The sequence below is a fragment of the Lissotriton vulgaris genome, chromosome 3_1, assembly GCF_964263255.1.
Source record: "Lissotriton vulgaris chromosome 3_1, aLisVul1.2, whole genome shotgun sequence".
Taxonomy (NCBI): Eukaryota; Metazoa; Chordata; class Amphibia; order Caudata; family Salamandridae; genus Lissotriton; species Lissotriton vulgaris.
The window spans coordinates 668,084,178-668,103,620 of NC_141689.1; the positions used below are offsets into that span (position 1 = coordinate 668,084,178).

Consider the following 19,443-nt stretch of genomic DNA (forward strand, 5'->3'; position numbering starts at 1 on the left):
TGGCAGTAGTCATGGCAGTGTTGTCACGGGTTGGATAGGCCTCTACCCATTTGCTGAAGGCACATACGATGACTAGTACATACTTCCGGTTTTGGCATCTCTCTAGTTGGATGTAGTCCATCTGAAGGACCTCAAAGGGGTGATTGGGGGTCCCAAACCCTCCCCGGGGTACCACAGTTCCTTTCCCGGGGTTGTGTTGCAAACAGATGAGGCACTGCTGAACTAGGCGTCTGGCTGAGTCAGGGATTTTGTCGTTGTGCCAGACTTTGGAAATGAGTTCGATCATGGGTGCAGATCCTATGTGTGCGGGGGAGTGTGCCATTGTCAGTATGGGGATCAGATATGAGTCGGGCAGCAACCACTTGTTTGCATCCTTCGTTCGCCAGCAACCCTCTTCGTCCTTCAAACCCACCCTTGCCCACTTAGTCAGTTCGTGAGGGGTGCTGGCCGACTGAATGTCTCTGATCATTTCCCTTGCGTCAGTCCATCTCTCTGCTTGTGACCTGGTCACATACATGCGTGTTGCCGTCCTATTCTCAGCTGTGGTTCGTGCAGTGATGTCGGCCAATGCATTCCCTTGTCCGACTAAGTCTGTTACCCTTTTGTGTGCCTGACATTTGATCACCGCTAATCGTTTGGGGAGGAGAACTACTTCAATCAGAGCGGAGACTAGATCTCCGTGGAGGATCGGGGTGCCGTGGGACGTCAGGAATCCCCTCTCCCTCCACAGGAGTCCAAAATGGTGGACCACTCCGAAGGCATACTGGCTGTCCGTATATACGTTCGCGGTGGTCCCTGCGGCTATGATGCATGCTCGGGTGAGGGCTATCAGCTCTGCTGCCTGGGCAGATCGTTGTGTGATGCGGGCTGTCTCAACTACTGTTCGGGCTGTCGTTACTGCATAGGCAGCTGAAGTGGTGCCATCTGGGAGTTTGATGCATGAGCCGTCTACCCATAGCTCTCCATCGGGGTCAGTAAAAGCAGTGTCTCGGAGGTCAACCCTACTCCTAGTTTGTTCGTCCGTGAGGGTCACACAGTCGTGGATGGGAGGAACGTCGGGGTCATTTTCAGGCAGGGGCAACAATGTGGCAGGATTCAAAGTTGTGCATCTCTTTAGTGTGATGTGGGGTGCAAGTAGCGTCAGTTCGTACCCTGTCAGTCGTGCGCTAGTCAGGTGTTGAGTCTTGGTTTGGTTCAGGAGGGTGTCGACAGCATGGGGTACTAGTACAGTGAGGGAGTTGGAAAGCACGATTCCCTCGCTCTGACGGATAGAGACAGCAGCGGCAGCTACTGCTCGAAGGCAGGCAGGTAAAGCTCTGGCTACAGGATCAAGAGTGGCGGAGAAGTAGGCACAAGGGCGCTGCTTAGGACCAATCGATTGAGTTAGGACAGACAATGCGCATCCCTCCCTTTCGTGGGTGAAGAGGGAGAAGGGTTTGGAGTAATCCGGCGTTCCGAGGACGGGTGCTGAGCAGAGTGCATCCCGTAATTCCTTAAAGGAGGCTTGACACTCAGTGGTCCAAGGAAGCGGGGAGGGGACATCTTTGGTCAGCAGGGCAAGTAATGGTTTCACAATGAGGCTGTAATTAGGCAACCACTGTCTGCAAAAAGAGGTTAGGCCAACCAAAGAGCGGACCTGCTTTTGTGTTTTTGGGATGGGGGTGTCTAGGATGGTTTGGATTCGGTCGGGTGTAAGTTTCCTCCCTTCTTTGGACAGAAGATGGCCTAGGTAAGTCACTTGTGGCTGGCAGAACTGTAACTTCTTTTTGGAGACTTTATGGCCATTTTCTGCAAGAAAGTGTAGGAGTTGGACGGTGGCTGTCGTTGCAAGCGGGGTGGTGTCGGCCGCCAAAAGGATATCATCGACATATTGGATCAACACCACTCCCTCTGGTAGCTGGAAGGCATCCAGCTGTCTTTTGAGGGCCTGGCTGTAAATGCTGGGACTTTCAGTGTACCCCTGGGGAGCTCTACAAAATCGGTACGAGCGGGATTTTAAAGTGAAGCCGAAGAGATAACGGCTGTCTGGATGGATGGGGATAGAGAAAAACGCGTTCTTAAGGTCGATAACAGTGAAGGTGGTGGCAGTGGACGGGATGAGGGTCAGAATGGTGGTGATATCAGAGACTACAGGATATTGGGGTACAACCACTTTGTTAATCTCTCGCAAGTCGATGATGAAGCGGTACGCTTTCTCATCTCCTTCACCTTGCTTCTTAACAATAGGTAGGATTGGGCTGTTGCAGACGTTGCTAACCACCTCTTCAACCACTCCTGCATCTACCAGAGACTGAATGATCGCTACCAGTGCCTTCTCACCCTCTGGGGATATCCGATATTGCGGGAGTTTCGGGAGCATAGCGTCCTGTCGTACAGTTATGTGAATAGGATCAATCATCATTCGCCCCACATCAGAGTCATTTCTGGCCCACAGGTACGGAGGCAGGGTGTCAAGCAAGGACATGTCAGCGTCAGTTATGGAGCACATGTGTCGTGGGGGACGGGATCTGGGCATGTCTGGGTTGTCGTACAGGATGACTCGTATTCCATCTGGGGAACACCTAATGGTAGCTCGAAAATGTTTCAGTAAGTCAATGCCCATAATGGCGTCAGGGGAGTTGGAGGAAAGCAGGAACGTCGCGTCAGTGGTGTTGTTTTCTAGGTCAAAGGTAATAGGTACGGACAGGGGGTTAGTGGAGGGCGTTCCATCGAAACCTATCGACGTTATGTGTGAGCCAGACAAGGGTGCCCTTGGAATCAGTCGTTTTGATAACACACTACGTGTCGCCCCAGTGTCTACCAAGAATGGAGACTCTGTACCCAGGACCTTAGCGGTGACATAAGGACCTTGCTGGTCAACACAGAGCTCGACTGGATCCCTCCCTTGCCCCTGGCAGTCCTATGCAAAGTCGGGGGCATTTTCACCTTCGGACAGCTGATATTGGTTCTGTCGGGGACGGTCAAATGTATTCAGTCTCCCTGATCTGTCATTGGTGGTGTCGTTGGTGTGCCCTCGTCCTCTATTTTTCGGACCACCTGCCACATCCCTGGAGTCCCTATTTCTATTCATCTCTAGCATAACCGGACACTGGAATTTCCAATGGCCGAACCCTTTGCAGAAGGCGCATTGGTCATTGCTAATGTCTCTACGTCCAGTGTGGGGTGTTGGGGTGTGATCTTTAGGAGGTAGATCTCTGGGGGTGGTTGATTGGTAGTTCCCCCTTTGGTGTTCCCGTCCTACCGCTATACCCTGTATCTGGGCTATCATTACCCTTTCCTTTAAATCTTTCTTCTTTTTCTCGGACGCCCTATCATTCTCATTCTTTTGGTGCTCGTAATACTGAGCCATCTGAAGGATAGCTGCGGGTTTGAAGGCCCCCCAACTACTCTCACTCGTCTGCAGCTTTTGGGAGACCTCTTGTGTTAGGCCTTTTACGTAATTTTGTACAAACAGGTGCTGTCCGGTTGCGGTGGTCATGTCTTGGCCACTGTAGTCGGAGAACACTGTCTCGAATCGGGAGAAGTATTCTGACACATCTTCCTGGGGTTTCTGTCGACAGGCCGTGACTATCGACCAGTCTACCTTTCTTTCTGGGATCAGTGTCTTTAATTTCTGAACTATTTTGTCTGGGAGTTCTAGTATGTCTTTTACTGGTTTCCTTCCAGGTTCTCGTTGTCTATCTAGTTTACCGAGTTGGTCCCAGGTATGTCCAAACAGATCCGCGTGGTCAGCCTTCCGGATTTGCTTCCACACGTCAGCTGGCAGGCATAACCCAAAGAACAAGTCAATGTCCGCTAAAGTCATTATTGTCGAACCCAAGGCTGTGCCTAATTCGGTATAAAATGCCGTCGGGTTCTTTCTTAAATCGGGCAGTGTTTGTTTGAAGGTTAGGATATCCTGTCGGTCCCATGGTTGGTAAACCCAATTGTACACAACCCTCCCTTTTGCATTTTCATTATTGATATCATCGCTTGTTCCCTGGCCCCGTGGCGGGATCCAGTAAGGGGCCGCCTCTCTGATGGGCATCATAGTATTGGCTACTGCTACTGAGGTCGTTTCAGGGACTGTAACCTTGGTTTCTGGTTTTTGTTCCGTGAGGTGGCGGAAGACCTCAAGCATCTGCATGAAGAGCTCCGTCGCCTCACATTCAGTCCCATCTCCAACATCAATCTTCCTATACAGTGTTGTTAGTTTAGCGGGGCCCTTACTTCGATACCTATCTTTATATGCGTTCAGGGTGTGGTAGCTGAATCGCAAAATGAAATGCCGCCTGTGGCTGTCGGCATGTGAATTATATATGTTCATTGTGTACTCTTCGCTCTCCCTTCGTTCTACTAAGGTCTTTGCTATTTTGTCGATCCCATCCCGCTCATCTTTGCTCAACCTATTTGGTCTGGCTGGTGGTTGTTTGCTAGCCTCGGGGTCGTCTGACGATGTTGTTAATGTGGCTGGTGCAGAGGCCGTGATGGCTGGTGCACTAGCACTAAGGTCACTTTCGCTCACACTCGGAGCGTGAAAGCTTTGTCGGCAGGGGGCATATGGAGGGGGCATGTAGATGATTGGGGGACCTAGCAGTAACTCATCGTTCGCCCGTTGTTTGGAGGGCAATTCAGGGTAGAGCGCAGAGGGGGTCCTAACAGGACATTGGCCTGTCGACCCTGATTCTTGGTTTCGCGTAGTTTCCTTTCTTTCTTTTATTTCTTCTTCTAGTTGCTTTGCGGCTAGGTGGGCTGCCTTTCGTAATTCTTTCCCTATTTTTGCTTCTTCTCTTTTCTTTCGTTGTTCCGTTTCTTTGCGCCACATGCCGATACTGTCGAGCATAGTGGGCGTAGTCTTATTTTCCTGTAGCGCTATTGCTAATGCTTTTATTTTATGATCGTCAAAGGAACCTATCAGTGGCCACTGACTTTCAGGGTTCTTCTTTGTATATTTATGCCATAACTTAGTATAAGCTATAGCGACTAGTCCATGCTTAGTGAACATGTCCTTATTAGGGGTGCCCTCCAGTGGAGCTGGATGGTTCATCTCTAATAAGCGGTCCGGGCTAAACAGGCTACCAACCAGTGGGGAGAAGATAGGCATGACGGATTACAACGGGGACAAAAGTCTGCACTACCTATCTTATCACGGCGGGCAAAGACTAGACAGAATATTTCTATTCTCCGTTGTTTGCCGGCGGTGAATACCTCAAACGAACCAATACCGAATAATCGGTCAATCAAAACAATTCAGTGGGGAGAATAAGTGGGCACGAAAAGTTATCGTTACCCACTCTTTCTCTACCTGCAAAGAGAGACCTTGTTCTTCCCTGTTTGCAGACAAAGAATCTCCAGACAATAATCCACGAACGACAGTTCGGGAAACAGTGGGGGAGGAAGATAGGCACGACGGATTACAACGGGGACAAAAGTCTGCGTTACCTATCCTTCACTGCTTGCAAAGAGAGAGCCTGTTATTTTCTCCGTTTGCAGGCGGTGAATCTCCAGAGGGTTTCAACAAAGCGTAATACTAGTATTATCCAAACAAAACAATATTTTTTCAATTTGTCGTGTTTACACGACCTTACCCGGACCGCATGGACGGTTTCCTGTCCTCTGGATCCAGCACCCGATCGTCCTCTCTCCTTCGTGATGCCCGTGGCACTCCTGATGGTTCCCAGTCAGGACCGTAGATCACTCGAGAGAGGTCTGTTCAGAACTAGTGAAGGTCGGATGATCGGCTGTCAGACGAGGGTCTATCGGACACGAGCTCTTCCCGATCGTTGCAGTCGTTCACTCTGTCGTCGGGACCTCTCCCACTGGATCCACGTGTCGCTGATGGGCCCCACGCTTTGGGACGCCAATTGTGGAAAAAGGTAGGGCTAGGACCTTTCTCAAGATTTGCCCGGCGCTAACCGCCCTTGTACCATTCAAATTACCAAGCAATGAGGCAGGCGCCGGAGACCAGAAGGCAGGAAACAGAAGTTTTATTCCGACGGAGCAGAACACATCAGATCGGACAACAAGGTATCGTCTCGAGGTGCTCTAACAGCCTCTCCGAGGCCTGGCCTCTTATACACTGGTTTATGGCATGTGACCTTTCTTTATTACAATCAGAACATTGTGAACAACAAGGAAAGACACATCCCCGTAATCCTCGTGTCAATCCCACCCCCATATACCTTCACAATAGAGGTCCTCAACCGGCTGATAAGAGGAGGGGGTCATTGCGCAGCTGAGTGTTCTGCCGATTCTTAGGATGTGTGCGCCTGATCATATCCCGTGGGGTGGGGAGGTCTTGATCAATAGGGGGGGGGGGGTCCTTTGAAGAAGAGTGACTTCATACAATAAGGGGCAGTAAATGGTATCTCCCGGCTTAGGCGATGGCCTCGGACCTGTGTGGACAGCTGGACACGGGGGAAGGGGTCATCAAAGGAGTGGTATTCATGCCCCGTGGACAATCGAGCGCGGAGGGAAGGTTTACCAACAGAGGGGCATTCATGGGAGGAGAGGAGATGCTGGTCAGGCGCAGGCGTGACTCCCAAGGACAGGGTCATGCAGAAGGGTTAGGCTCGTGAGAGGGAGGGAGGGGGAGCCAGGGTGCGCGGAGGATGCTTGCTGGGTCAGAGGGGCGCGCTGGCAACCGATCGTGGACAGGGAGACCATGATACCTAAAATGGTCGTCGTGCACGTTGTACATGGATGACAAGCTGGCGCAGATGATGTTCAATTCGTAAACTAAAATTCCACAAACAGGTGCCGGAGACGAAATCCGCTGCCGGACAGGAAGTAGGCCTCACACTGCAGTAAATGACACAAGATGGCGACCGTCGGACCCTCCGGCCGCAAGGACCAGAAGACCTCTAACTGAACACACAGAACAGTGGTGAGTGAGAGACCGAAGGGTTGCTCCCTGCTAGTGCTGGCCCACATATAGTCGCACCTGACATTGGTTGACGCGGGGCGCTCCCTGCTTGCGTCGGTCGGTGCCTGACACTGGACCCTGCTGAATCGCTGACGGAAAGAAGAAGAGAGCCGAGCCCAGAGGGAGCGACAACGAGAGATACCCTCAGAGAAGCGATTGGCCAGCAATACCCAAAGGACGGGGTCAGCACCGACGGAACTGGGTGTACATGATGATAGGGAGATTGAAAATGAACAAAAGCGGCACTCAGCCACCGGCGGAGGAGAGCCTACCCGGCCGCAAAGAGCAAGGAGGAACTGAGCAAACACGGGATCCCCATTTACAGCAACAGCTAGATAAAATCCTGGAGGCAATAACGGACACCCGCACGGCGCTCCAACAAGACATAGCGCGTGTGGCCACAGGACTGGGCTTATTGAGGGCCGACCATGGCAAGCTGGCCAGCAGAGTCACGTCGGTGGAGGGGACACTGCAGGCCAACGAGCCACTACAAAAAGACCTCAAAACATCTCTAAATGACATACTGGAGCGCATGGTTGCCCTAGAAAAGAGAGCGGAAGACGCAGAAGGGCGCAATCGTTGGAACAACATCCGAATAGTGGGTCTGCCGGAGAAAATTGAAGGATCAGACATGGTTCAATATCTGGAGACTTGGCTTAAAACTGTGGTGGCGCTAGAGGGATTATCCACCTTCTACACCTTGGAACGGGCCCATAGAGTGCCAGCCAGGCCGCAACCCCCAGGGACGACCTCTGCGACTGGTGGTGGCTCGGCTGTTACACTTTCGAGATCGAAATCTGGTTCTTCAGAAGGCACGAGTGGATGGCCCCTACCAAGTGGAGAATAGCCGTGTCAACATATTCCCAGACTACACCTACGAAACCCAGCGCCGTCGCACCTCCTTCTTGACCGTCAAGAGGGAGCTGCGCAATGAGGGACTGCAATATTCTCTCCTCTTTCCGGCTAAACTGAGGGTCTTTGTGGATGGCAAAACGGACTTCTTTGACACCCCGGATGACGTCTGTGCTTGGTTGGAATTATATAGAACAGGAAGAGATGGCACTGAACGGAAGGTACAGACCATCACAGAAGGCCTTCCACCGCAGAAATCAAGACGACTGCGCAGTCGGCAGCAGGGATTGAGGAGACCCTCTTCTTCACAGTCGGAAGCGGAGCGCCAAGATGTATTGGCAACGGTGTCCACGCTGTTGAGTGTGCATGGACCTCCTTCGCTGGACGGCACGGAGTCAGAAAAAGACAATGTTCGCTCTGACATTGAACACTCAGAGGCGGACAGCGACCGATTGCCGAAGGTCACACCTGAGACGGCCGGCGGGATGCTGGATGAGGGTTAGCTGGACTTGGGGGTCGGCTGAAGGGTGGAGTGGCAGCCATGATGGACTTCCTGGGGTGAGGAACCGAAAAGGCAGTTGACTAACCAGATGCTGTTGGGGGGGCGGGGGGCTTTTGGAGGTGCTAATTCTAAATGGCTCAGCGGAATACTCAGGTCAGGCGAAGCAAGGTAGCTACCACCCGGCGTGCAGCTCCCCCTCATTGCCCTTAAGGCATGCCTGCGGTGTTTACTGCTGGGCTTAGAAATATGTTGAATTATGTTATGGTTTGGATGGGAACTAAGTGGTTGTTACTAGGTCCTGTTCTTGGGGGGTGGGGGAATGGGAAATTCAGGGGCGAGATGGGGAGAGACAGTCATCGATGCACACGTAGGGTCATGTTTAATTTTGCACAGACCACTGTTAGAGAATGGGTGACACTTCTGACTTAAGATGTATAACCTGGAATGTGAGAGGGCATCATACCATGACAAGGCGGCATAAAATCCATGCTTATTTAGTGCGTAGAGGGGTACACATAGCACTACTCCAAGAGACTCCTCTAACTAGAGCTGAAGGTATAGCGCTGCAGTGGAGATGGAGGGGCCAAGTTTAGAACACTACGAACTCGGCATTTGCTAGAGGTGCTTTGATCTGGTTGAGGGCGGGAGTCCCATTTCAGTTAATTAGCCAGGTGATTGACCCTGAAGGCAGATTTGTAGCCATCAAGGGGAAACTTAGAGGCAGGGACATCGCCCTATGTAGCGTATACACACCCAATGTTGACCAGCTGGGCTTTTTGACACGGCTGTCAGGATGTTTGGCGCACTGCCTAGCGGGACCGCTACTGCTGGGTGGCGATTTCAACTCCGTCACGGATATATTGCTGGATAGGTCACATCCTTCATTGGCCGACTCGCCGATACACAGATTGACCAAGAGTAGGTTAGAATGGCAAACGAGATGGGATCTGGTAGATGTGTGGTGCTAGCAACACCGACTGGATAGGGACTACTCATTTTTTTCTGGGATGCATGAATTGCATGCTAGACTGGACGCGGTGCTGCGTTCCCCTACGGTGCTGCCAGCCGTCGTGCAGTCTGAATATCTGACCAGGACAGTTTCAGATCATAATACGTTGCTGATCACATTGCACTGGATGACTGGAACTTCGTGCATACCCACCTGGAGGCTGCGCCCAGAGATACTCGATGACCCGGTTTTTTTTTTGAGGCACTAAAAGAAGGGATTACTCACTATTTTGCGGAGAATGCTAACTCGACGGACATGAGAGCGACAGAGTGGGACGCCTTCAAGGTGGTTATGAGGGGGATTTGTATAGGAAAACACGCGGGAGTACGATAAGTGCTCTTAAATGACCTGACTATAGCGGACAATAAATTGCGAACGGCAGAACTAGCCAGACCCGGACACCCAGAATTACAGGAAGAGGTTAAACAAGCGAAGGAGGCTGTTGCGGTCTAAGTTGAACGCCTGCGCAGTTTCAACCACAAGGCCTATATGACGAGGGTTCATGCAGAGGGTGACAAGGCAGGAACTTTATTGGCCTGGCAGGCTAACCCTGCTTAAAGAGGTTCCCCGATACTGGCGTTAAACACAGAGGAGGGGACTGAAGTCAATACCCAGAACGAGATCCTACAATGCTTTATGAATTATTATGAAGAAATGTATAAAAACACAATAATAGCCGGGGACCCTTCCATCGACGCCTTCTTAGAGGAACTGCGCCTACCTGAAGTAGATCAAGAGCAGGCGAAAGAATTGGGAAAGGAAATAGAACTGGGAGAAATTCGGAGAGCCATCAAAGGCATGGCCCATAATAAAACCCCGGGTATTGATATGGCTTACCTATAGAATTCTATGAGAAATATATTGATCTCCTGGCACCTAGACTTCAGGAGCTCTATAAGGAGGCGAAAGAATTAGGATAGCTACCCCAGTCTATGAGAGAGGCGCTGGTGATCCCACTGCTGAAACCAGGTCGGGACATTCGGACACAGCCTCTTATCGGCCGTTATCGATGTTAACTACTGACTACAAAATCTTAAGTAGTGTGCTGGCGACCAGGCTCTTACATGTTATGACCACATTGATCCATGTGGACCAAGCTGGTTTTATACCATCAAGAAATACCTTGACGAACATCAGGAGACTAGTGCGACTACTGGAGGATGACCATCCAGCAGCGCGGCAACCTATGATACTATCAGTGGACATAGAGAAGGCATTCGACAGTCTAGAGTGGGGATATTTATATAAAGTAATGGGACGCTTTGGCCTAGGATCAGACTTTCTACAATGGACGAAAGTGTTATATACGTCGGCTATGGCTAGGGTAAGAATGGGCACGCTGTTATCAGCGCAGTACCCAGTTAAGCGGGGCACGAGGCAGGGATGCTCGCTCTCCCCTTTATTATTTGCATTAGTGGTCGAACCTCTAGCGGTGAAACTACGAGAAGGAAACTGCTACAGGGGCCTGAGAGGCAGAGATGACCAACAGTATATATCGTTATACGCTGACGATATGCTTTTGTTCCTGGAAGACGCTGGTGAGGCACTGATGGGGGCTGGTAACTCTACTCACGACTTTCGGTAACATCTCGGGCCTAAGGGTAAATTGGTCGAAAACATGTCTGTTTCCGGTGAGGTGGGGCAAAACCCAGCCCACAACAAACATAAGAGGTGCGATGGGAACCCTCGTGTCTGAAATACTTGGGGGTCCATATCTACCACATAGCCGCGGACATGCTGGAAGGAAATGTAGGTAGGGGCGTACGAGCCTTGAAAAGCAGCATGGCCTTTTGAGCCACCCTCCCGCTCTCAGTGACGGGCCGTATAGCCCTGTTAAAAATGATAGCTCTACCTCGCTTCTTGTATTATTTCAGGACACTACCAATATGGATACCGAGCTCCATATTTAAATCACTGAAATCACTAGTGATAGCTTTCCCCTGGGGTGCAGGCCAGCGCAGGGTAGCACAAACCACGCTAATACGGCCTAAAGACGAGGGAGGACTGGCAGTCCCGGTCTTTGAGATCTATTATTTAGCTGCCCAGCTACAAGTTCTAACACAAGCAATAGCATGAGATTTTAAAGGCTAAGAACACCCATATGCGCCCGAAATCCCGCTGGGAATGGCCACGGCGTTGCCCCATGGCGGCGATTGGTCACAGTTGCAGACCTGGGAGGACGCGGGCTCCAGGTATTGGGAGACCTCTACAAAGTTGGAGTCTTGCTACCCTACCAGACATTGCGGGATAGATTTGACCTCCCCAGGGGAGGTTATTTGTTGCATGCAGCCTTGATGAGGGCGATGCAGGCACACTGGAGAGAAGGGCTCACGGAGCCTAAAACAATGATGGCTTGCCAATACGCTATGATGGCAGCTGGGACGTTCAAAGCAGTCACGTGCCTCTATTCCAGAATGCTTCATGAAGGACTGGCACCCTTAGAGACACTAAAGGGAAAATGGGAGATGGATATCGGGAAGGATATCCCTGATGCTGCCTGGACGCAAATAGAGCGTAGGGCCTGGAAGAGTACAAGAAATGCTAGATTCCAGCTAGTGCAATTCTACATGCTCCACAGAGCGTACTTGACACCAGGCAGAATCTGTAAATACTTTAAGGTAGAGGAGGCTGCATGCCCTAGATGCGCGCGTACAGGAGAAGAATTAGAACACATGCTCTGGTCATGCCCAATGATGGGACCTTACTGGGAAGAGGTGGGGGGGACGCTGAATGACACCACGGACAGACAGCTGACGTTTGACATGACCACTAGCGTTCTACTTTGGTTTCGCCACACATCCAAAAACAAGATAACAAGTAAATTTGTGGACATGGGCCTCATACTAACAAAGCGGGAAATCACTAAGCATTGGAAAACAACAGTGGGACCTAGCAGCAGGAGATGGAGGGGAGAGTTCATAAAATGGGCAAACAGCGAAAGTATGCTACGTTATCAGCAAGCGTGCAGGCTAAACAATGATAAAGCACTGGAAGCGGCCACAGCATGAGAGACATTGGTGCAGGCATTGCGGGATTATGAGACATGCGAAGATTAGGTGAAACCACCTATTACATGGGGAAGCCCCGGGACATGACAGGCACATCAAGAAGAATACAACACGGTGACAAGAGACAGAAGTATTATCACCCTACGCGCCAATGATGAAAGTTGGGGAGGAAGGGGGGTGGGAACTGTTCATGAAGAAAGGGAGTTGAGGATGAACATTTGACGCAAATTTATGGGATTTCTAAACGCAATGAATGTATGACGCTGATACAGCACCATGCCATATACTTTGTATGAGGGGGATTAACAGTTAAATACAGATTATCACTATATCACTGACAGAAATATATATTTGAGTACATTGTACAGAAAATCAATAAAATACGTCTTAAAAAAAAATAAAATAAAGACGCTTCATAGTAGATCACCGGAGAGAAAAACACTCAATGCACCAAACTTCCAGGCGATGGAGACATGAAGAACCAAACTACTGGATATTATCTGAAATTAAAGAGGAATGTTAGTACATCCTCAATAGTACATTGTGCAAAAGGCCAAAAGACTATTCCCAGGATTCTTGTTTCCAGTCTAGGGAGGATCTGACTGGGCAGTTCAGGCAGGACTGTTCCCATGGGGAGCAGGGTCAGGACTGATTTACATATCCCTGGGATGGCATGGTGATCATAAAAATGATGGATTTAGGCCCAGATCCCTGTACTGGGGGTGAATGTTTGGCATTGTTCAGCATTCTGTCCCTCAGTTGTTATTTTTACATTTGTCACCCTAGGTGGGACGGGTATGCCTAGACATGAATCCATGTATGGTAATTCTTTTATTCTGTACTATAGGATATCTTGTTGTGCATATCTTTGTTTGTCCTCCATTTACGTTCTAAAGATTAACTTTTTCTTTTTTAGAGCCTAAGGTTGGATGAATACCACTTCTCAGTGGGTGATTTCCTTGTAGATTTATTTACTATCTCAGGAGCACATAAGTCCAGTGTGAAATTTGTCACAGAGTTTAAGGTGTCAACCATTGTCTGGACTGTAGGAGTAACTAGGAAAGCCTGGTCCCTTAATGGGAAGTATAATAATAATAATAATAATAATAATAATAATAATAATAATAATAATAATAATAGGGGGTTTTATAAAGCGCTTGGTGACGCACAACGGCGTGTCCCCGCGCTAAGGAGCGAGTGCTGTGGGAAAAGTACTGAGGCGGGAACCTGTTACCTGGTAAATAATAATGTTTTTAACTTGGCTCTGAAGATAAGTTCTGATGGTTCTAGACGCAACGCCACAGGAAGTTTATTCCAGCTTGACGCAGCCAGATACCTAAAGGATCTTCCGCCCATCCGAGCTTTAGACACCTTGGGAATAGACAGGCGCCCCGTGCCGAAAGATCTTAGGGAACGGGAAGGCTCGTATTGTGTCAGCAGTCCCTGCCGTGGAAGGGGTGCCTTACCATTGACAATCCGGTGGCAGGTGCAGAGTGTTTTAAATTCCACCCTGCTTCTCACCGGGAGCCAGTGCAGGGCCTGGAGCGCCGCTTTGGAGGCTGCTCTTCTAGGTAATCTGAGCACCAGTCGGGCAGCAGCATTCTGCAAAACCTGCAGGCGGCTCAGATTCTTCTCTAAGGTCCCTAGATAGAGAAGATTGCCATAGTCCATCTTCGATGTGACTAATGCATGCACTAATGTTTGGCGTGCTTTGATAGGCAGAAACTTCAGAACCTTCCTGAGGCTCTTGAGAGTCCCGAAGCATGATCCGACCACCCGATTGATCTGGGGTCCGAAGGCCAGGTTGGAATCGAACCAGATACCCAAATTCCTCGCCTCCTGGCAGGGGATTGGTGCTGGTCCCAGGCATGGTGGCCACCGCGCCGACGTCCACGCCGCCTGGCCTCCCCCCACGACCAGCACCTCAGTCTTGCCTCCCTTGAGCTTGAGGCAATTGGCAGACATCCAGGCAGCAAGATCTTGCATGCATGCTCTGAAGATGTCCGCCGCGAGACTGGGCGCATGTGACAGGGAGATAACCAGCTGCGTGTCGTCGGCATACGACACCATGCGCAGGCCGTGACTCTCCACTATGGTGGCAACCGGGGCAACGTAGAGATTGAAAAGAGTTGGACTCAGGGACGAGCCCTGCGGCACCCCCTGGTCCAAGGCTACTCGCTCCAAATAGCAGTCGCCCTGCCTGACTTGGAAACCTCGGCCAGATAGGAATGATTGGATCCATTTCAGCGCTGCACCTCTCACCCCTCCTTTGTTCAGACACTGTTGCAAGATGGAATGTGCTACAGTGTCGAACGCAGCGCTGAGATCTAGAAGGATCAAGGCCATAGTCTGGCCCTCGTTAGCACCCTGCCTGATGGTTTCGGATGCCATGAGGAGAGCTGACTCCGTCGAATGCCGAGGCCGGAACCCGAATTGGGTGGGATGAAGAAGGTTGGTCTTTTCCACAAATTGCATTAGCTGCTTGTTGGCCACCTTTTCCGCCACTTTAGAAAAATAGGGTAGCAAGGAGATGGGGAGCAAATTATCCAGCTTCTCAAAGCTGATGTTGGGCTTCTTGCGGAGGGGAAGCACCACAGCTTGTTTCCATACCTCAGGCATAGAACTGGACCGGAAGGAAACATCCAGCAGATGCCTAATGTAAGGTTCGAGTGTCATCAGGCTATCCCCCAGCCGTTTAGGAGAGGCTGGGTCCCGAGGAGAGCCCGATTTCACTGAACTCCATATTTTAATTAGGTCTTCTGCTGGAGGGGTGGTAAAGTTAAGCAGCATGTTTTGTCCAGCTTCCTCTCCTACTGATACTTCTAATTCGTGCCCTACTGAGGGTTGGGCAGGAAAGGCAGAGGGGATCTTGGACACTTTGTCCCGAAAGTAATTAGCAATTCGATTGCAGGTAGCTGCTGAATGATCTTCCCCTCCTGTGGAGGCTTTAGGGACGGCCAGGGATTTATATACACTGAACAGTTCCTTAGCTGAGTTCTCTGCACCCAGTATCCTGTCAGCATAATAGGCGGCTTTTACTATCCTAATCTGGTTGTGATAAGCCCGTCTATTGACGAGGTATCTCTCTTTCATCTGGCTATCATAGGCCACTCTCCACTGTCTTTCTGCACGCTTACAATCCCTCTTGGCACAGCGCAGTGCCTCGTTGAACCATGGTGCAGTTCTTTGTTTACGGGCACCCTCCTTCGACCGGCCTAATGGGGCCGTGCAATCCAAGGCGGCCGTGATACTGTCATTAAGCAATTTATTTGCTGTGTCCGCATCGTCACCTCCAGGGGGTCCCCCTGCGGTAAGAGCCTTATTGAACTCTGGCAGGGTGAACCTAGCCCATTTACGCCTGGGGTAGTTGGGGGGGGAGGGGTCAGTGGCTTTTTGTTTAGGAAGATAGATTGAGAATGGTACAAAAAAGTGATCGGTCCAAGGCAGGGGCACAGGAGAAGCCACCATGACTTCCTCCCAGTTGGCGAATATTGGATCTAGCAGGTGCCCATGCTGGTGTGTTGGAAGCTGCCCCTTTAACTCTAACTGTAGGGTTTGAAGTTCTTGGCGGAACTCCATTGCTCCATTGTCGGTCAAATCTTCAAAATGCGTGTTCAAGTCTCCGAGTAACAGAAACTTGTCTCTCCGCATCGCTGTCTCCGTGATGCCCTCTAAAAGGTTGCCTTTGAACCTTGCCAGAGGACCCGGTAGGCGGTAGATTAAATAGCCCTTCACCGTCGTGCTCCCATCAATATTTATGGTAAAGACACTCACTTCCCGTCAAATGGACTGATTCCAATTGACAGGCAAGGTGCCGTTTAAAAACAATCACTATTCCCCCCCTCTGCCTTCAGGCCTGGCCAGTCTCACCATCCGGTAATCGTCTGGTAGTGCCTGAATAATGTCAGGGTCAGAGTAGGCATCCAGCCACGTTTCTGTGATAAATAGCAGATCTGGTTGTATATCCGCAAGGAGATCGTATATGTCAAGCTTATGGCATCGGAGCGACCTCACATTGATCAGACCACAGGACAGAGAAGGGCAACTATCCCGGGAATCAGCAGTCAATGTACAAAAACGGAATTGGCAATGTCTGCACCCTTCAACCTCCCCTACTTTTATACTATGGTGGCCTGGTGTGCAAGTATAGGAGGACAGACTTACTAAATCACTCCTGCTCCAGGTGATTCGGCTTTCGGGGCCAGGGGTAGTGGCCCTAGGCCATGTCCGGTCGCGGACGGGCGCAGACGGGCTTGGCTTAGGCGCGGCTTCGGCGCGCATCCGGCGCGCCCGCTGCGCCAGCCCGCTGTGCCGTCTGGCCGTAATGCACATTATGTAGGGAGTGAGGAGGGTGGGAGGCCGGCGCGACTAGAGCGCACCCCCAGCCACATCTAAGATGGCGCCCACCGCCGCCAGACACTGATTCTAAAAACGTCTGGTATGGGGCAAACAGTTCAGGGGTAATAAGATTCCAGGGTCTCTGAAGTGCTCGAGCTGGGTTTGTAGGTCGGCAAAGTGAAGGAAAAAGTTATTAGGGAATGGTCGGTCCATTTGAGGGGTGTAATTTCAGCAATCTTTATAGACTCAATATTAGAAAATAGAAGGTCGAGGGTATGTCCGGCGGAATGGGTGGGTCCATTAACCCATTGTATGAGCTGTAGAATCTTCATGTCATCTTTAAGTTGCTCACCTATGGAGTTCCTTTCTGTCTTTGTAATGGATGTTGAAATCACCTATAACCAGAAAGTGATTATGTTTCAGGCAAGAGGGAAACAGTTGGGCTAGTAAGTTGGCACTAAATTCGGGCATGTCGCCCGAGGTTTATAAATAACTGCTCCTCCAAACATTTTGTATTACCCTCTGTAGACCTGGAATACCAGTATTTCATGATCACCTAGTGTGGATACTAGTTCAGGAAAACAGGAAAAACAGTCTCAAAAAATGATAGCTGTTCCACCTCCTTTCCGCCCCTTTCTATCACATTTGAATAGTTTATAGCCAACAGGGAGGGCAGAGGAAATATCAGGGGAATTATCTAGCCAGATTTCTGTAATAAATACCAGGTCTGTTTTTTTTCTGCTAAATGTCCCAGATCTCCAGACAGTGTTTGGACAGAAATCTTAAGTTCAGAAAAATGCAGTTTAATGGATGCTCAGACAAGTTGCCCTTATCTCGAGAGCTCTGTTCTGTCACTGCCCTGATGGCCCATTTGCACTTAAGGCAGGAGAAAGGACCCTCAATCTCCCCTGCAGTCATCTTGTTACAGGATGTTACCGCGTGTGTTTGGGTCTTACCAAGGTTAAGGAGGACCTCTCTAGAATAGCAAATATGGTGGCTGGAACCGGACAGAAAAGGAGCAGGGTTCCGGGCCGCGTTTGGGCATGTACGGGCACAGACAGGCTTGCCTTTGGCTCGCCAAACTTAGTCTGCTTGATATAGTTAAACCCAAAAAGCAAAGACTGACACTTTGAAATAGCTCACAACCTGGATGGAGAAACAGAATCAGGAAAAATCCAATCAAATAAGGGTGTCAATGCTGGACTACGAGGAGACTCACCTAACTCTTCAGGAAGATCCAGATGATAATTCATAGGGCGATAAAAGTTGCTCTATCCTGTTGGACATGAGGTATGGAGATAGATGTGACACCTGATAAAACTCAGAGGGAGGTAGGGAAAATGGAGGAATAGATTGTAGAACCGCAGTGGAAGCAGCTGTAAGCCAATATTGGACCCAATGTAAATAAGCATAATTGGAAGAAGCTAAGTATGGTCTATGACTTTGCTTAACCATTATATCATTGCCCATGTAGAAGACCGAGAGTAACAAGAATTGACAAAGACAAGAGGTCTTGGCTATGCAAGAGCTATTGTCTTTGTCAATGTTAATTTTTTTTACCTTTTGCAAGTGTAGATGGGGAGGGAGAAGGGAACTGGGCAGGGTGAAGGAGACACAGAGGGAGCCAGAAGGAGAAAGGCTGAGACAGCCTGAGAGTGTATGAGCAAAGGAAATAGAAAGTCAGAGACAGAAAAAAATAGGAAAGCAAGAGAAATAAACAAAATGGGGGAAGTGACGGGGACAGAAAGAGCTAGCCAGACATTGCGAGAAAGAGAGAAATAGTGGGAGACAGCAAAAGGTTGAGTAATATCAAAAACCCTAGACAGTCACAAAATTGTGAATGATAATATTTTAAAACAGTTCATGCATTACCTTACTGTGAAATTTAAAAGTAGGCTGTTAAAGCATTTCATTCTGTAATTAAGGATGCAACTAAAAATGTTTTGCAATATGGGCCTTTTTGGAATGTTTCAGGTTGAATAAAGTGATGACATTTAGAACCGGAAAAAATGATATTTAGACTGGCATTGGTGTTGTACTAGTGTGCTGTAGGAAGCTGGCTCTATATAGTGAACCAAAAAGTGGTACACTATGTAAAAAGTCCAGGCACACCCCAAAGGCATTACAGAGGCAAAAATGACACCCCAACGGCTCTTTTGTGGTAGTGTGGGTGAGCAGTTAGGCACATCAGAGCGTAGTGCTTAGCATTTATTGCATACAGAAAGGCAGTAAATGAGGCACACACGATAAAGAAATTCATTACCCATTTATAAAAATAAAACATACTTTTATATGAATTTAGATACCAAGATCGTTGACATCAGGTAGGTAGGTACTTCTCTACTTATGACTTTTTACAGTCAAAATTTCAAATGGCAATTTTTGGGTGCGGTAATGTTATCCTACGGGTGAAAAACATGTACTGAAGTTGGGCACTTAATAGTGACTTACGGTACTGTTTCCCAGGACAGAAGGTAAGTATGGGTCAAGGTCCAAGGCCACACCAACAGGTAATCTCAAGAGGCTATGTGGCATCCGAGTGTAGAGGTGTGTTACGATGTCGGATGTTCCATTCACGTCAAAGGGGAACAGTCCGATCATAAAGAGGCTGCAAGCAGGGACTGAGGGTCCAGTCCGAGGGAATGCACAACGTGGCTTGACCCCTGAGATCCTTGGGGACATAGAGACACAATTGATCCACTTCTTGGGCTGTGGCACTCGGTGGTGCCCTTTGGCTTCGGGTTCAGTGCTATAGTAATTCGTTGTTTGAAGGGGTCTGCAGAAAGAGATTGCAGGCACCGAATGGAAGTTCAGTCTGGGGCAAACCTAA

The 19,443-nt window shown here is 49.6% G+C and overlaps 1 protein-coding gene across 1 annotated transcript in view; it reads left to right on the top strand.

Moving 5' to 3' along the window:
* The first annotated feature begins 15,939 nt into the window (after positions 1-15,939).
* Positions 15,940-19,443, top strand: part of LOC147726900 (uncharacterized) — a 35,476-nt gene continuing 31,972 nt past the window's right edge. Inside the window, exon 1 of the mRNA XM_086963532.1 lies at positions 15,940-15,982. Within this exon, the coding sequence (XP_086819658.1) occupies positions 15,940-15,982 (43 nt within the window). The remainder of the gene's footprint in view (positions 15,983-19,443) is intronic.